Source organism: Porcisia hertigi, chromosome 34 (genome assembly GCF_017918235.1).
Source record: "Porcisia hertigi strain C119 chromosome 34, whole genome shotgun sequence".
Taxonomy (NCBI): domain Eukaryota; phylum Euglenozoa; class Kinetoplastea; order Trypanosomatida; family Trypanosomatidae; genus Porcisia; species Porcisia hertigi.
Window position 1 is genome coordinate 37735 of NC_090593.1, and position 14312 is coordinate 52046.

The window sequence follows — 14312 nt, forward strand, 5'->3', positions numbered from 1 at the left end:
GCGGAACGTGAATTATTTTAAAGATGGGCAATTACATTTCTTTTTGCCCTGATCCCCTCCATGCGCTCATCATCTCCTATGGAATAGGGGCAACTTCTAGCGCGCATCCACCTGGAGTGGTCGTGAACGGCACAGACTATTCCGCGGTGAAATTGGTCGGCGAGGGTGGATGCTCTTTCGTCTATGAGGGATGCAACAATGCTACTGGTGAGCGTGTTGCCTTGAGGCGATGTGTGTTCACTGAATCGGAGCAGCAGCAGGGGTCTCTCGACGAGTTGAGCATTCACCGCGATCTCTGCCCGAATGACTACATAGTGACATACCTCGACTCTGGAATAGTGTATCGACCTGGGACGCCGCTGCCTGAAATGTGGGTCGTTATGGAGTTTTGTGAAGGTCCTTCTTTACAGGAGTACATAAACAAACGGCTGCAGTCCCCTGAGCCCTTCTCGGCGGGTGAGGTGTTTGAAATTGTAGACAACCTTGTGCATGCAATTGGTCATTTGCATTCCCAGTCGCCGCCTGTTTCCCATTGGGATATTAAACCTGATAATTTTCTGTTCACTCGCACGGGGCGGCTAAAGTTGTGTGATTTTGGAAGCGCAACACGACGGTTCTATGCACCCAAGTCGGCGGAAGAAGTCTCTGTTGCTGAGTCGGAGCTGGGGTCAAAGATGACGCTTCTTTACCGGTCTCCAGAATCATTAGACTTATGGTCGAAGGATCGTGTCGATACGAAGGCTGACATCTGGGCTCTTGGCGTGATCATTTATGTTCTGGTCTTCTGTGAAATGCCTTTTGAGGCGAATCCCATGGATGTCATCTCAGCAGTGCCGAGGAGGTATAAAAACGGACAAGAAAGCAGATGTCCTGAGGACTTCAAGGCGCTCATGGATGTTGTGCTCACCCATATGCTCACAAAAAAACCTGCAGACCGGGCTGACATCTTTTCGATTTCTGAAGAGCTTGAGGGCATCACACAGCTGCCACCGTTATCGCGTCCGCGACCTGGCCTCCTGAGTGCACAGCGACCACGCTTCCCCGTAATACATGAAGGGCGTGTGTAACTGTGGCCATCCCAAAGCTCTACACTGAGCACACAAAGTTTTTTTTTCCGCTTCCGCTTGAGGCACGAGGTGGTCCCAACTTCCTGGTTGCTTCTGTGTGGTGGGGTTAACTTTTTTTTTTGGCTCCCATGAGTGTGCCGGCAGAACTGTAAAGTAGTAGGGGAGACTTTTTTGGGGGCGCTTGGGAGTAGCGAGTGCTGACAACGGATTAATAATGAGGGGAATTCGTTTAAGCTTACTGCTCGGCTATGGGCCACTTAGAAGCTCCAGACATTTGATTTCCAGCAGGTTCCTTCCTGCCATGTCATGTGTCTCAATTTTGACACTCAGCTGGGTCTCTCTAAAGAGTTATTGCGCTATGTAAAGAAGCACCGCATGGACGTTAGTGCAAAGACCACTCACACAGCTGAACATAGCGTCTGCCTCAAAGGTTACCCATTTCGTCTTTTCAGGTCAGCTCACCGCCTTCTCCATTACGGTGTCTCCAAAGTCGTGCACCCTTTAAGGTAGGTCTTGCCACCCCACCTGGGTGCGATGCGCCCCAGTCATGTCGACGCCTCGTCCATCATGTTGTTGGCACAGTGTTGCTCCTTGTTGCAGGCCATTCTGACGCAGCATTATCGAAGACCAAATCGTTTTCATCGGTGGTGAGATATCTCCCTGATCCCCTTGCGTCGTAGGTGTTTCACCAGATTACCACCAGGTACAGTTCGTCGCTGGCAGTGGAATAGGGGGTCCTCGGGTTGCCGACATAGTGGATACTGGATTTTGGTACCGCGATGGGGTCTGTTTAGTCATCAATGCGTTGAAGAGAGTTTGGAGGGCGAAAGCAAGCACCTCACTAAGGCACAGCAAAGCTTTTGTGATTAGGCACTGTGTCTCGGAGGTGAGACTGCGTCAGGAATAAATATTTGCTGTCACTACCTTGGATCCCCCATATTTCTCTTTTCTCGCGACTTTTTTTTTTTTGCTTCTCATCGCGCTATCGGTAGAATTCTAAACATTGTGCTCCACATATATTTATATATATACATATAGCCTAGGTCACCACTTCCGTAAGCAGGTTTTCCACGTGAAATAGATCTTTCTTCCAGCTGACACCATGGAAGGCTGTATGGCCAAGGGGACTCGCGGTCTCTCCGCCAAGTCACTTGAGAGTAACAGTGACTTTCGTCGATTTGCGGAACGGATGAGGATCATAGGGCGTGTGTACACAGTGAAGTCACAGGCAGACAGCGCTCCTCGCGTTGTTGCTCCACCACAGGATGAGGAGGAGGCCATGCAAGGGAATGTAGCAGGAGAATGGTTGGACTGCTGCTTGCGAGAGTATCTCGAGAGAAAACGACTTTTTGAACACCGCTTTCGTAATCGGGCGCAGCTCATACTGCGTATTCTTGCACTTCTCGTGCCTTTCCTCGCTCTGTTATGGTACATATGGCCTCTGTGGCGGGTGCTGTTCGATGTTGAGGCAGATGCTTACAAGAAGGTTTTAGAGGTCTCCTCATCGGCGACATCTGTTGAGATTACGCGGGCATATCGTGCTCTGATGAAGCGTTGGCACCCAGATCACAACCCAAACTGTGGCCAGTTTTGTCGAGAGAAGACAGAGAGCATCAAAGAAGCATACAACGTGCTGCTCTCACGCGGTGAGCACGGCTCGACCCTTGCAAACGAGTATCACAAAAGTCTCATGACGCTCCGTTCGTTTCTGTCGTTCCGCGGTTTGCAGATGTCTGGAGACGCGGCGATGAATATCTTTTTAATTTTCCTGCGTCTGCGTCCCAGCAGCGCGAGGAGCAGTGCCACGCTAAGGTTGGCGTGCGGTGTCGTCATTTTGGTCTTTTGCACTGTGTACGAGACCCTCTTTATCAGCGGTTTCAGTATTGTGACGATAATCCAGTTTTTTTACTATTCTTTGTCAATTGCCAAAGCTTCTGCGCAGCAGCAGGTGATGAACGAAGTGCGGCGAAACTCTTATTTTGATGTTGTGCTCGACGCCTCAGTCTTCCTGGGCTGCGCGAGTGTTGCAAGCTTTGCCGTCTGGGGGAGGGGTAATGCCGCGTCGACAGTAGAGGAGGCCTTCCGGATGATGTATGGCAGCGTCTACGTTCTCTCGTTCCTTTACAATTTCTCGCCAAACGTGTACGACAATTTTTTAATGCGCAAATACTCTTTGCCGCTCTCGTACGTGGACATGAATTGCAGGTTTACGTGGATTCGATTTGCGAAAAGTGAATTGATGTTTTTTGTCGACGATCTATTCGTTTTCACGTGTCGCATCTCCAGTTCGTATCGTGTGGTGGTGTACGTTGCTCATTTCGTCTCCCTCTGCCAGTTTTTCATGTTGCCATGGGATGCACCGGCTATAAAAAGGGGGGCTATCGCAGGGGCAAGAGCTGGTGGACTAAAGGAGTCAACAGCGTCGGCTGCACCAAGTGCAAAGACCAGGGTAGCTCAATCGACCAGCACCGATGCCACGCAGGCTGCCCAGCAAAGCACATTTGTGGAGTCCTATATAACACGTGAAGAGGCTGGTGTCGTTGCCGATCTTGACAGAGAGAAAGTTGAGTGGCTGGATGTTGCGAACATGAAATACCAGGCACTTGTCCTTGCGCTTGACCAAAAGCACGCTCGGCAGCGCGGTCATCCTGCGGATGCTGTCTGTATCGCGCCGAGTGCCAACTTGCAGGAAATTGTAGTTGTTGCGTTTTCCCAGGGCGCCGGTACCAACTCGCCTGCATCTCAGGGGATGCACTATATTCTCGGTAGCGTGCATGATCCGGAGATGAGTCAACTTGTGGCGATGGAGCGCGGCCCAAAAGCAATGGTGCCCTCAATCTCCAACTTGCGCTGGAATCTGGATCTCGCACGCGTGGAGTACCACAAGGTCCTTGGCCATAAGGCCCCGTTGACGATTTCACAGTTGTGGCGAAAGCGCGCTCCAGGTAGTCCATCCGCGTTGTGGGGAACGCTAGTGATGATGGTGTGCACGTCGGTTGTAGTTGCTCTCGTTTGCGCAGTGTCTGGCCCTTCTGCACAGGACATATCCCGAAGCTCCGCAAGAATTGACAGTTCTCTTCGACCACAGTTATATGCACGCTTTTTATGGGCCCTGCCACCAAATCATTTTGCGAACGCGTTCTCAGCAGGTTTGCTCACTATAGCACAAATTCCTTTATGTACGCTGGACTGGTGGGACGCCGGTGCCACGTTGGGCTTTCTACGTTAGTGGTAGGGCATGCATTCACAGGAAAAAAAACGGACACTAACAATCGTACATAGGGAAGGGGCGGCTGCGCGAGAGTTCTGCGTATGTGCCTCAGGCTGACTAGCCGTCGTCTGGAAGCAGCTGAGCAACTGGTGGACTCATGGCTAAAGGCGCAAAACCTAGCGGATATTCGTCGGCAGCCCAAACAGCTCTTCTTTCCTGGTTACCCCCTGGGGTGAGTCGTCTCACGACGGGCCATTCACTATTTTGTCGAGGGGAAAGTGGGAAGGGAAAGCACTCCCCTCGATTGTGCTCGAAATGCGAAGGTGCGGATGCTGCAAAACCCTCCTCCGTCCATATTTCTAAAAAAAAAATCAGCTCGTTTCTACTACTATTTATTTGACCTATCCGCGAGGCTTGGCTTTGGAATCGGTGCAGCTGTCTTTACAGTGATTAAAGCCCCCGTGAAAGTAATCCCATTCTTCCCCCCGCCCCTTGCTGGGGTGCTGCCGTAGGTATATTGGTCTACATTTCAGTTTTATCACTGGCGCTTCAATGACCGACTCAAACACACACCAGTCACGTGACAACCACGGTGAAGGAAAAAAGGGTATGGGGTCTTTTTTGTATAACGCGCTCCTCTACGTGTTCCTATTTCTCTTGGTCACCAACATCTTTGGAAAAGCACCGACGAGGACTGTGGAGAACACAACATCATTGCAGGCTGAGACGCCAGCGGCGACGTCTGCGCTGTCAAGCTTGCGTCCTCTTGCTCGAGAAGGGGATCTTTTTAGGGTTGTTGTTGAAACAGAGCCGCCCCTGTTTGAGCCTCTCAGCTTCGAGAAGCTCTTTTTCCACCACAACGCATTGGCGACAGCGAACCTCAGTGTAACGATTCCGGTCAACCTGAAGCGGTGTGTGGCCGAAAACTGTACAGTGACGCTGAGGGTACATTGGTCTCTGCGCAATTATACATTTTCATCATCAGTACCGCTTGTGCGTTTTTTCCGAGATTCCACCGTGCAAGAGAAACACCTCTTCGGAAAGAACACGGATGGCGAAGGCGTGAACGTCGAGGCTGCTGACAGCAATGCGTATAAGCAGTACTTTCAACCCGAGGTGACGCTGAGTCCTGTCGTGTTCTTTGACTATCCACTTCCAGAGCCTTGCTTGGAGTTCACTCCCGTGGTATGGTCTCTGCCCGGATTTTACGGCCCGTCGCTCTACATCAATAACTTTTGGGTGCTGCGCGAGCACTATGTAAGGTTGAGTGCGAGCAGCGCATCTCAGCCTCTCAACCTCACTGTGCATCTTACCCCACTTCCGCAATGGAAGGTTCTTCTGTACACCCAGTTCGAAAAAGCGATGGTGACCCAAGCAACTATCGGCCTCTCAAAAGCCTCCGAGGCGGAAGAAATAAAGAGGATGCTCCTCGAGGTGAGTACCAAAAACCCAGTCCTGCTGGTGGTTACAGCTCTTGTAACGCTGCTGCACTCCTTGTTTGAGTTCCTCGCCTTCTCCAACGACGTGAAGTTCTGGAAAAACCGTAAGGACTTCCGTGGTCTTTCCCTCCGTAGCATTCTCATCAACTGCTACTTTCAGTTGATTATTTTCCTCTACCTCCTTGACAGCCACGAAACTTCCTGGGCTGTGCTTGTGCCGTCCGGAATGGGCGCCATCATGGAGTTCTGGAAGCTTGCAAAGGCGCTGCAGATAGTAAAAGTCGAAACAGAGGCTCAAACTGCTGTCGTTACACACGGAGCGGCGAAAAGGAAGGGAACATGGAGAATCGCTGGCTACGATATCGGCTTCAATGATTCGTATGATTCCCGGACGCAGAAGCACGACAACGTAGCAGTCCGGTATCTTGTCTATGCGATGATTCCGCTCCTTACCGGTTACGCTGTGTACTCAGCTTTCTACAAGACCCATCGGAGCTGGTACTCGTTCCTTATTTCCACACAAGTTCAGTTCATATATACCTTTGGCTTTGTGCAGATGACCCCGCAGATTTTTATCAACTACAAAATGAAGAGTGTCGGCCAGCTTCCGTGGCGCACCTTCATCTACAAATCTCTCAATACCGTCATCGACGACCTCTTCGCTTTTGTCATCAAGATGCCCTGGCTTCATCGACTTGCCTGTTTTCAAGACGATGTCGTGTTTGCCATTCTCCTCTATCAACGCTGGATTTATCCGGTTGACATGTCCCGCTTCGACGGTGAGAGCGACGCAGATGTGGAAGAGGAAGCCGCTCCTGCAGGAGGAGACGTCGGGGCTGATAAGAAGAATAGGTAGTCCTATTGCATGCTTCTAATCGGTACGGGACTTTGGCAGTTTGCTGTTGTGTGGCACTCTCTAGTTTTACGGTAGACAAGTGACACTTGATAACATGCGGCCCGCTCGACTCTCAGCGGTTTTAGAGCTACGCATGGGCAGCACACGTATGGCGCACACGATCTGTATCCCAGCTCCTCCCCCCTTGCACCTACGTCTATTCGCGCGTTTGTCTCGTGCACTGGTGGAATTGGCATCGGTCCTCGTTTCAGCCATGAAAGAGGGCAAGTATCACTTTCAAGGTCCTGGGGAAAAGAGTAAGAAGAACCTATTTTTATGGGTATTTTGAAATGCATGACTGGAGGTCTCTCCCCAGGGGTTATTCTCCCCCTCTCCAGACTGGTTAACATGGAGGACTCCATGATGGTTGCAGAGTCAAATAGGGTGAAGGAGCAGGGGAGGATGAGAAGCAGGTCTTGGTGGTGCTCTATCACGCGTCAAATGTTGACTTCTGCAGTTGTCTGTCTCAGAATGACCAGGACGCTGAACAGCCAAAGCGTTCACTTGACTACGCTTGTTTTTCTTTCACTCTCTCCTTTACACGTATTCGACATGTACGCCACCGCTGTCTCTGTTGTTGTTTACAGACGGGTGGTGCGCCTTGGCGCAGGGGGGGGGGTTGCACCCCAAACGCAAGAAGTCAGAGGTAGCCGCGTGCACCTTGAACGTGCCGTTCAGCTCAAGCTCAGAACTCGAGCCCAAAGCGGATGTTATGCTTCTGGAACACACTTTATCCTGGTACCTGATTCCCCCTTTCCCTTCAAGAATTATGTCCAACTGCTTCTAAGGGAGGTGGGCTATGCAAACAGTGAGCTATATCGATGAATCGTCAATACTCCAAGAACAGTCCATGGCGGGATATCCTACAAGAGGTCACTGTTCAGCAGAGCCTAATAGAGTCCCTTCTGCATACAGCACCAGAATCGAGGGATAACATCAGAGTTCCATCAGTCGATCCCTGTACGTCTCCTCCAAACGTCTGTGCATTGAGTGGATTGGACAGACGAGGTGCAGCGCGATCGGCTGGCGGCAGGATATTAATTTCGCCCAGTCCAGTGCGACCGAACACGAGGAATTTGTTCAGCAAAGGCTCGCCGTTAGTCACATCGGACCAGGGTGAGCTCACTAATGGTGTGGGTGCTAGCACCTTTAGCCACTCGCTGTCGAAGTCGAGAGGGGCCTCCAAAGCGGTCGAAGCCCTTGTTAAAGAGCTCTCTACTTCATCCTGGTCTAGCGATGGGAGTGAACGGATTCCGGAAATAGAGCAGGGCTTTACTCCGACACGAAATGCTACCACTTCGAATGCTGATATGCACTCACCAAGTGCTTCCACCAGAGTCACAGCTGCGTCGGACGTCGCACAGAGCCACCGAAAGATGACCGACATTGCACTGTTTTTCCTCAAAGCCACACATATTGTTGCATGTGAGTTTGAGCTCCGCCAGAGCATTGTCTTTAGTGAGTTTGCCGAGGTCACGGAGCTGGTGTCACAATTCGTTTGCCGAGTGACGATGACTTCGCTGCCTCTGTGAAACATTGCTGCTCGAGTGTAGCGATGGATCGTGGTTACTGCGTGGATGCTCCCGGCACTATTTCCAGTTGTAAACGAGCGAGGTAGAAAGAAACTTCGGCACCAAGTACTGCTCGTAAGTAAGCTGATTCGACTGCGCACTGCTGCGGGTAGTTCAACCAAGGGGCTCCCACACACAAACGAGACAGCCCCAACTTCCCTTCAAAAGCGCGGCGATGTACGCAACATTCGAATCTGTCTACGCTGCACGCCACACAGATACTACATACGGGGGGGTGACTGACGTCCTTTCGTGTATGAAATACCAAGACTAAGTTTGTGAGAGGCGGAGGTGTGGGCGTGGATGGACGACAGTGTTGGAGAGTGTTCCGGTTGTCACGTTTCCATTCACCACCGCACCTCCCGCTCTGCTCCTTTCCTCTGCTTCACTCTGCTTCTCTTCTACCTTCGTCTTCATTTGTAATGCTCATTGTGTATTTCATCTTTTTTTCCATCTTCTTCATCGCCATAACTTTATTGCGTAATGCTTGGACCGCCACCTCGAACTCCACGCCGCCGCCAAAACATCACGAAAGGTGAAGAGCAGACGGGGCGGTGCACGCACACGTACAGCTTTCTTGTGCGTGTCGTGTTTCGCACCCTGTTCTGGATTGAGAACCGAAGAATACCAAAACACGAAAAGAACGGGGTGGGTGGGTGGATATGCACGTCGAAATTCGTCTATGCGAGGTGGAGAAGAGCCGCATCTTTGATTCACAGTGTTTCTACCGCGTAAAGCAGCTTCTCTCCTCTTACGGTGCGCCAGGAAACAGCGATGAGGGGCCTGTGAGACGCGGTTGGAACGGCGGTTCACTGCTTCGCCTTCGGCGGACACCGTCTTTTGTCCCGGAGCTGAAGCTGCAGGTCACGGTGGAGCGTATCATTGAGATGGAGAGCAGGTGCTTCGGTGCGAAAATGGACGCGAAGCAGGATGAGGCACGCACTAAGAGTAATTGGAACAACAGCGCTGTCGGGACGGCCTACTACAGTGCGGAGGTGAACCAGGTAATCTTGGCAGCCCTTCCCCCAGCGGCCGCTGACAGCGTCGTGAAAATTCGGCTGCTGCAGTTACCCCCACCGCTGGACTACGAAGCACAACAGATTGTGAAAAAAGCGGTCGGCAACGCGACCGTTGGTGCACACAGACACGACACTCCGCTGTGCATTGGTGTTGCAAAAATAAGCCTGCGCGAGCTGATGTCGGCCAGGAGAACAGTTCGCATTGCAATGCAGGCGAAGCGGAGCCTTGTGAGTAGCGTCGAGGCCCACAACCTAGATACCTTGGCCACGAATGCTATGTTTGGCCGAGGAGAGAGCACTGGAAGCGCTGTGCTCTTTCTTCAAGTCAACGGTTACATGTTTGGGCGAGTTCCCAAAGTGAAACTTATACTGGGCCCAAGCCCCACTGATGCAGGGAAGCGGGTCTCTTCTGTCAAGGATACCGACGCACCAAGTGCACTACGTCCAATTGCGTCGAGTGACACCACCGAGGATGCAGCCTTTGATGTGGGTGCAGAGACTCTTAATTCATCAGCCATCCGCTCTGTGCTACTCCCGTACGTTGCATTCATCGACGTATTCCTTCGCGTGGCCGACATAGCTTCCTGGCGCGTGCCTCACAAGACAGGGATGGCACTCGTATTGATGATTATCGCGCTCTATTCAGACCTCTTCGATGTTCTGCTCGTGCTGGTAACGGCTCTCGCCGTCTTGTGCGGCCTCCGTAATATTTCGCTGCTGCAGTCTGTTCCTGCGAGAGATTGTACTCCCGCTCGCGTTGCCACGTCGCGTGTGGTAAGTTGCGGTGCCCCCGATTTCCAGCCGTTTCTTTACAGTAGAGAGAACGCCTTCCTGAACAGTCTCCTGCGTGCGCGCGTCTTTTTCTCCCGTGGTTTGATGGAGGACACCTACTACGAGCTAGCCTTATCTGGTCACCTGATGTGGCACAACCGTCGCCAGCTGGTTGCGTTCGTCTTCGCTGTGTGCTGCAGCTTCGTATTCCTCTCAATGGGGACAGTGGTCATTTTCCTTTTATTCGGCGCCTTTACTGTGTACCCTGTCTTTCTGAATATGCCTAGCACGCGCCCACGGAGCCGAAGGAGGAGGATGTCGCTTTTGGAGTCTATCAGTTGTGTCGCTAGCGCAATACGCGTGCCACGGAGAACCCAAGTGGTACGTGTCACTCATGTGGCAGTAGTCCGTCTCAAGGCAGCAACACAGTCGCCTAGGAGCGAGTCCATTGCCAGTTCCACTGCGGATCGCCTTCAGCAGCGGTTTTTGAGCGGCATTCGCCAGCGCAATGAGTCGGTAGGGGTGCGGTCGCCAACGGAAGGATCGGAAGTCTCCTTGAAAACGCGGGAGAATAGCGCACCCACGGTGCACCGCCGAGTGCAGACCATGGACGGAGACGTTCTACCCAACAACTCGGCTAACTTTGCATCCACCCTCGATCGCTTTCAGGCCACTTACGTCATGCGCTATTTCGTGGCGCTGTGTTTTTCTCCAAGCGTAATGGATTCGGTAGATCTGTCGACCACCACTGCTAGTTGGCAGAAGCCGCCATCCAACGCGGCTCTTCAGCGTCGTTTATGCGATCAATTGAGACAAGCGCGTATTCTTGCTGGCTTGTTGTCGGCAGCTTTGCCGCAGTCGGATGGCATCTCGACAGGTGGTACTCTAGCTACGTTTCCTAACCATGGCGGCTTCAGCTCGGACTCGAAGGCGGCAGCAGGCTTTAAGGAGATGCCGGAGGTTTTTCAACACCACTTTAACGGTACTTTGACTCTTCTTTTTTATCTGCGGCAGCAGTGGACATTTCACTCCTACGTTACGCAGTCCAGTACGACAAAGTGTATGCCAGACAGCATGCGCAGTGTGTGCGTCCTGGCCCGGTTGCAGGACCTTATCGATGCCGGTGAAGATGATGGAGTCACCAGGGCACTCATGGCGAGGCGTAACTCCATGCCAAATCCGCCCGTGGTAGGCGGGTTTAGCAGCGATAATTCTGTGGAGGTGAGCGGACGGGTGATGGCACTGTACGCAGCGTACTTGCTACAAGGCGCACGTCTTTCAGTGTACATGTCTTCCAATGGATGCGCCACAGTGCTGCCGCTGCTCCCCCCGGGCAATCGTATGGAGCGTTTTCCGCAGCCCAATCCCTGTCCACCTGATCTTTTGAACACGCTGGACTCGGTGTGGCGCGGGGAGACGAACAGCACTTCAGAGAGGGGGAAGGAGGTCTACTTCAATGCAGATGCCGTGCTGCAAATCATCACTGTGTACAAGGACTACTGGGAACGCGGCGGGAGCTCGACGACGACGCGCCCCTTGGCGCTCTTTGACAGCAGTACAACCGGTGAGAACCACTTTACCAACGCGCCATCGCGTAACTCAATTCGAAACACATTTGTTTCTTTATCGCCACTGTCCCGGCCGCAGAGAATGTTGAACAGCACCACTTCGCACTACACCCGCTCTCCGAAAAATTCGACGGCAGTGCTGACTGGGCTAGGTCCTGCTGCCGCTGGCAGCGCAGCGCAACCTCGCGGCGACTCCAACTCGCCATGCGCTAACAGAGTAGGGGATGGCAAGGTTGAGCTCACGCCGCCTCGCTTTTCTTCCTCCACGACAGCCGAGCCGTCTGCGGCCCATGTAAACTCGGGGATGCTCGTACACTCTGCTCTAGATGTCAAATCTGTCTCTAACAGCGCGTTGGATGATCCGCCCACGCTCGAGCAAACTCGCACTCGTGGCGTACACGGGCAAGTACAAAGCAAACATGAATTAGTGGACAATCTTGACCTAAAACACAGCGGCACACGGGCAAGTGCTGGAAGAAGTGATGCAGTGGAGATGTCAAAAACCAAGAGGTGATGTCTTTTGTTTTTGTAGCTTCAGAGCGCTGACGCGCTATGAGTTTTCAGTTTGCTTTTACTTGTGAGGTGTCCACCGTGTCTACGTGGATGTCTGTGCTTTTTTTTTTTTAGGCTTATCTCACATCAATCAAAAAAAAAATCGCCTTGCTTGATCATTGTCTGTCCGCTTTCCGGGGCTTCCTCTGCGCTGCTTCCCCCCTCCCCCCACCCCCATCAACCAGCGGTACAAAAAAAAAAAGAAAGAGGCAGGTACGACATGCATTTGAATCACGACTAGGATTCTCCGATTACTTTCCTCTTCAAGTGCAACTTTGTCTTTCCCCGAGCTACAACTTTCCTTCCGTATTTCCTACTATTACGTGCTGGATCTGTGTGTGTGTGTGTGGGGGGGGGGTATATCTTGCCCCCTGCGACAGCACTGTTTACGAGTTATCTTGAGTTTTTTTTTTCTTGATATTCCGCTCTCTCAGTGTGTGTCTGTTCGCTTTTCCGTCCCATCGGTCCTCTCCGCTCGCTCGTCAATCTGCGGGTATTCGACCGTTCTGTGGCGCGAGGCGGGAAAGATGGCACTCATCTTTTTTTCTATTCAGCCACTCACTCTTATTCGCGCGCGTCGTTTTACATTTGTTCACTCCTCTTGCATGTCGCCCTCTTTTTTTCTGTTCGGAGGTCGGTTGCGCTATATCAATGAATGGCTGTAAAAGGCGCACCATAAAAAAGGCACCGTTCTGGATTAGATGTATTCGAGGGTGACTCGTGTTTGACTGCACTCTACTGGGTCGGTTTCTCTAATGTAATGGATGGCTGGGCGGTGAAAGTGTGTTTGCTTAGCCTCTCGCTACAAAAGGATGTGTAGCCGTGGGGCCACCCTGTGCAAGTCGCTGCTCCTTGCCGATACTCTGTCTCTCCCCTCTCTCCACCGGCAAGTAGGTTGAGTCAAGGTGTCTCTTGACGGTTGGCTCTTACATCGAAAGACACACACACATACACGCACGCAGAAATCCAGGTTTTGTAGCACTTACGTGTGGGCCTTTCCTTGCTGAAGCCCATGTGCGGCTATTCATGAGATTCCTGTCAGTCATCGCCTTTTTCTTCACTTTTCTTCCCGACTGTTAACGTCTAGATGAACTGTTGATCTACTGCTACCCCCCTCCCCGCACGCTCCCCTCCAAACAGAAAAGAACGCCTCAACAACCATACACACACACAAACATACCCATTGTCAGAGAGGGAAACTCACCACGACAGACTCTTCTGTGCACCAGTTATGTTTCGTTGTGCTTCTGTGTGCCTTGGGCAACGCTTGCTGCCTAGGTTCGTGCCGTGCATTTCACTCCCCTCGCGGCGAGCGAAAGGCCTCTTTACCGGCATTGCTGTGGGTACCTTCGTAAGCGGCGCTGTACTCGCTTCATGCGCTAGCGCCAGAGCGCACGTGAAAAAGCCACCGTTTGACATTCACGCACTCCGCGCTGACCTAGAGAACATGATCTCTGATAATCTGGAGCTTGGTCCCTCGCTGGTCCGTCTCGCTTGGCATGAGGCCGGGTCTTTTGACTGTTTCAAGAAAGATGGCTCTCCGAACTCGGCGTCGATGCGCTTTGCACCGGAGTGCCTGTACGAAGGTAACAAGGGTCTGGATGTCCCTCGCAATGCCCTGGAACCGTTGAAGAAGAAGTACAGCCAAATATCTTACGCGGATTTGTGGGTCCTCGCCGCTTACGTGGCCATCGAGTACATGGGTGGTCCCGCCATTCCGTACAAATGGGGTCGGGTGGACGCCAAGGACGGCTCTGTGTGTGGGCCGGATGGGCGCTTGCCGGATGCTTCACAGACACAGAAGCACGTGCGCTCTATTTTCAAGCGTCTTGGGTTTAATGACCAAGAGACAGTGGCGCTGATCGGTGCACACACATGCGGTGAGTGCCACCTCCAGTATTCCGGCTACGATGGGCCGTGGACGCACGACAAAAACGGGTTCGATAACTCCTTTTTCACTGCTCTGCTTGATGAAGAGTGGGTGGTGAATCCAAAGGTTGAGAATATGCAGATGATGGACCGAGCGACGACGAAGCTCATGATGCTCCCCAGTGATATGTGTCTCCTGCTCGATCCCAGCTACCGCAAGTACGTTGAGCTGTATGCAAAAGACAACGACGTCTTCAACAGAGACTTTGCCAAGGCTTTCAAGAAGCTGACGGAGCTTGGCACCAAAAATCTTTATGACGCACCCGCAGCGGAGAGCTAAAAAAAGCTCG

The 14312-nt window shown here is 52.2% G+C and overlaps 5 protein-coding genes across 5 annotated transcripts; all 5 read left to right on the forward strand.

Moving 5' to 3' along the window:
• Window positions 1-23: 23 nt before the first annotated feature.
• On the forward strand, window positions 24-1067 carry JKF63_01603 (uncharacterized protein; the record flags this gene model as incomplete). Its single annotated transcript, XM_067897649.1, has 1 exon — window positions 24-1067. The coding sequence occupies one exon, from the start codon at window positions 24-26 to the stop codon at window positions 1065-1067; it is 1044 nt and encodes a 347-aa protein (XP_067753806.1).
• A 1102-nt stretch (window positions 1068-2169) lies between these two features.
• Window positions 2170-4296, forward strand: JKF63_01604 (uncharacterized protein; the record flags this gene model as incomplete). Its single annotated transcript, XM_067897650.1, has 1 exon — window positions 2170-4296. The coding sequence occupies one exon, from the start codon at window positions 2170-2172 to the stop codon at window positions 4294-4296; it is 2127 nt and encodes a 708-aa protein (XP_067753807.1).
• A 534-nt stretch (window positions 4297-4830) lies between these two features.
• Window positions 4831-6573, forward strand: JKF63_01605 (uncharacterized protein; the record flags this gene model as incomplete). The annotated part of the gene is made up of 1 exon (XM_067897651.1): window positions 4831-6573. One exon carries the CDS (start codon window positions 4831-4833, stop codon window positions 6571-6573), a length of 1743 nt encoding a protein of 580 aa, XP_067753808.1.
• A 2272-nt stretch (window positions 6574-8845) lies between these two features.
• JKF63_01606 (uncharacterized protein) lies at window positions 8846-12055 on the forward strand (the record flags this gene model as incomplete). The annotated part of the gene is made up of 1 exon (XM_067897652.1): window positions 8846-12055. One exon carries the CDS (start codon window positions 8846-8848, stop codon window positions 12053-12055), a length of 3210 nt encoding a protein of 1069 aa, XP_067753809.1.
• Window positions 12056-13324: 1269 nt separating this feature from the next.
• JKF63_01607 (uncharacterized protein) lies at window positions 13325-14302 on the forward strand (the record flags this gene model as incomplete). Its single annotated transcript, XM_067897653.1, has 1 exon — window positions 13325-14302. One exon carries the CDS (start codon window positions 13325-13327, stop codon window positions 14300-14302), a length of 978 nt encoding a protein of 325 aa, XP_067753810.1.
• Between the last annotated feature and the right edge of the window lie 10 nt (window positions 14303-14312).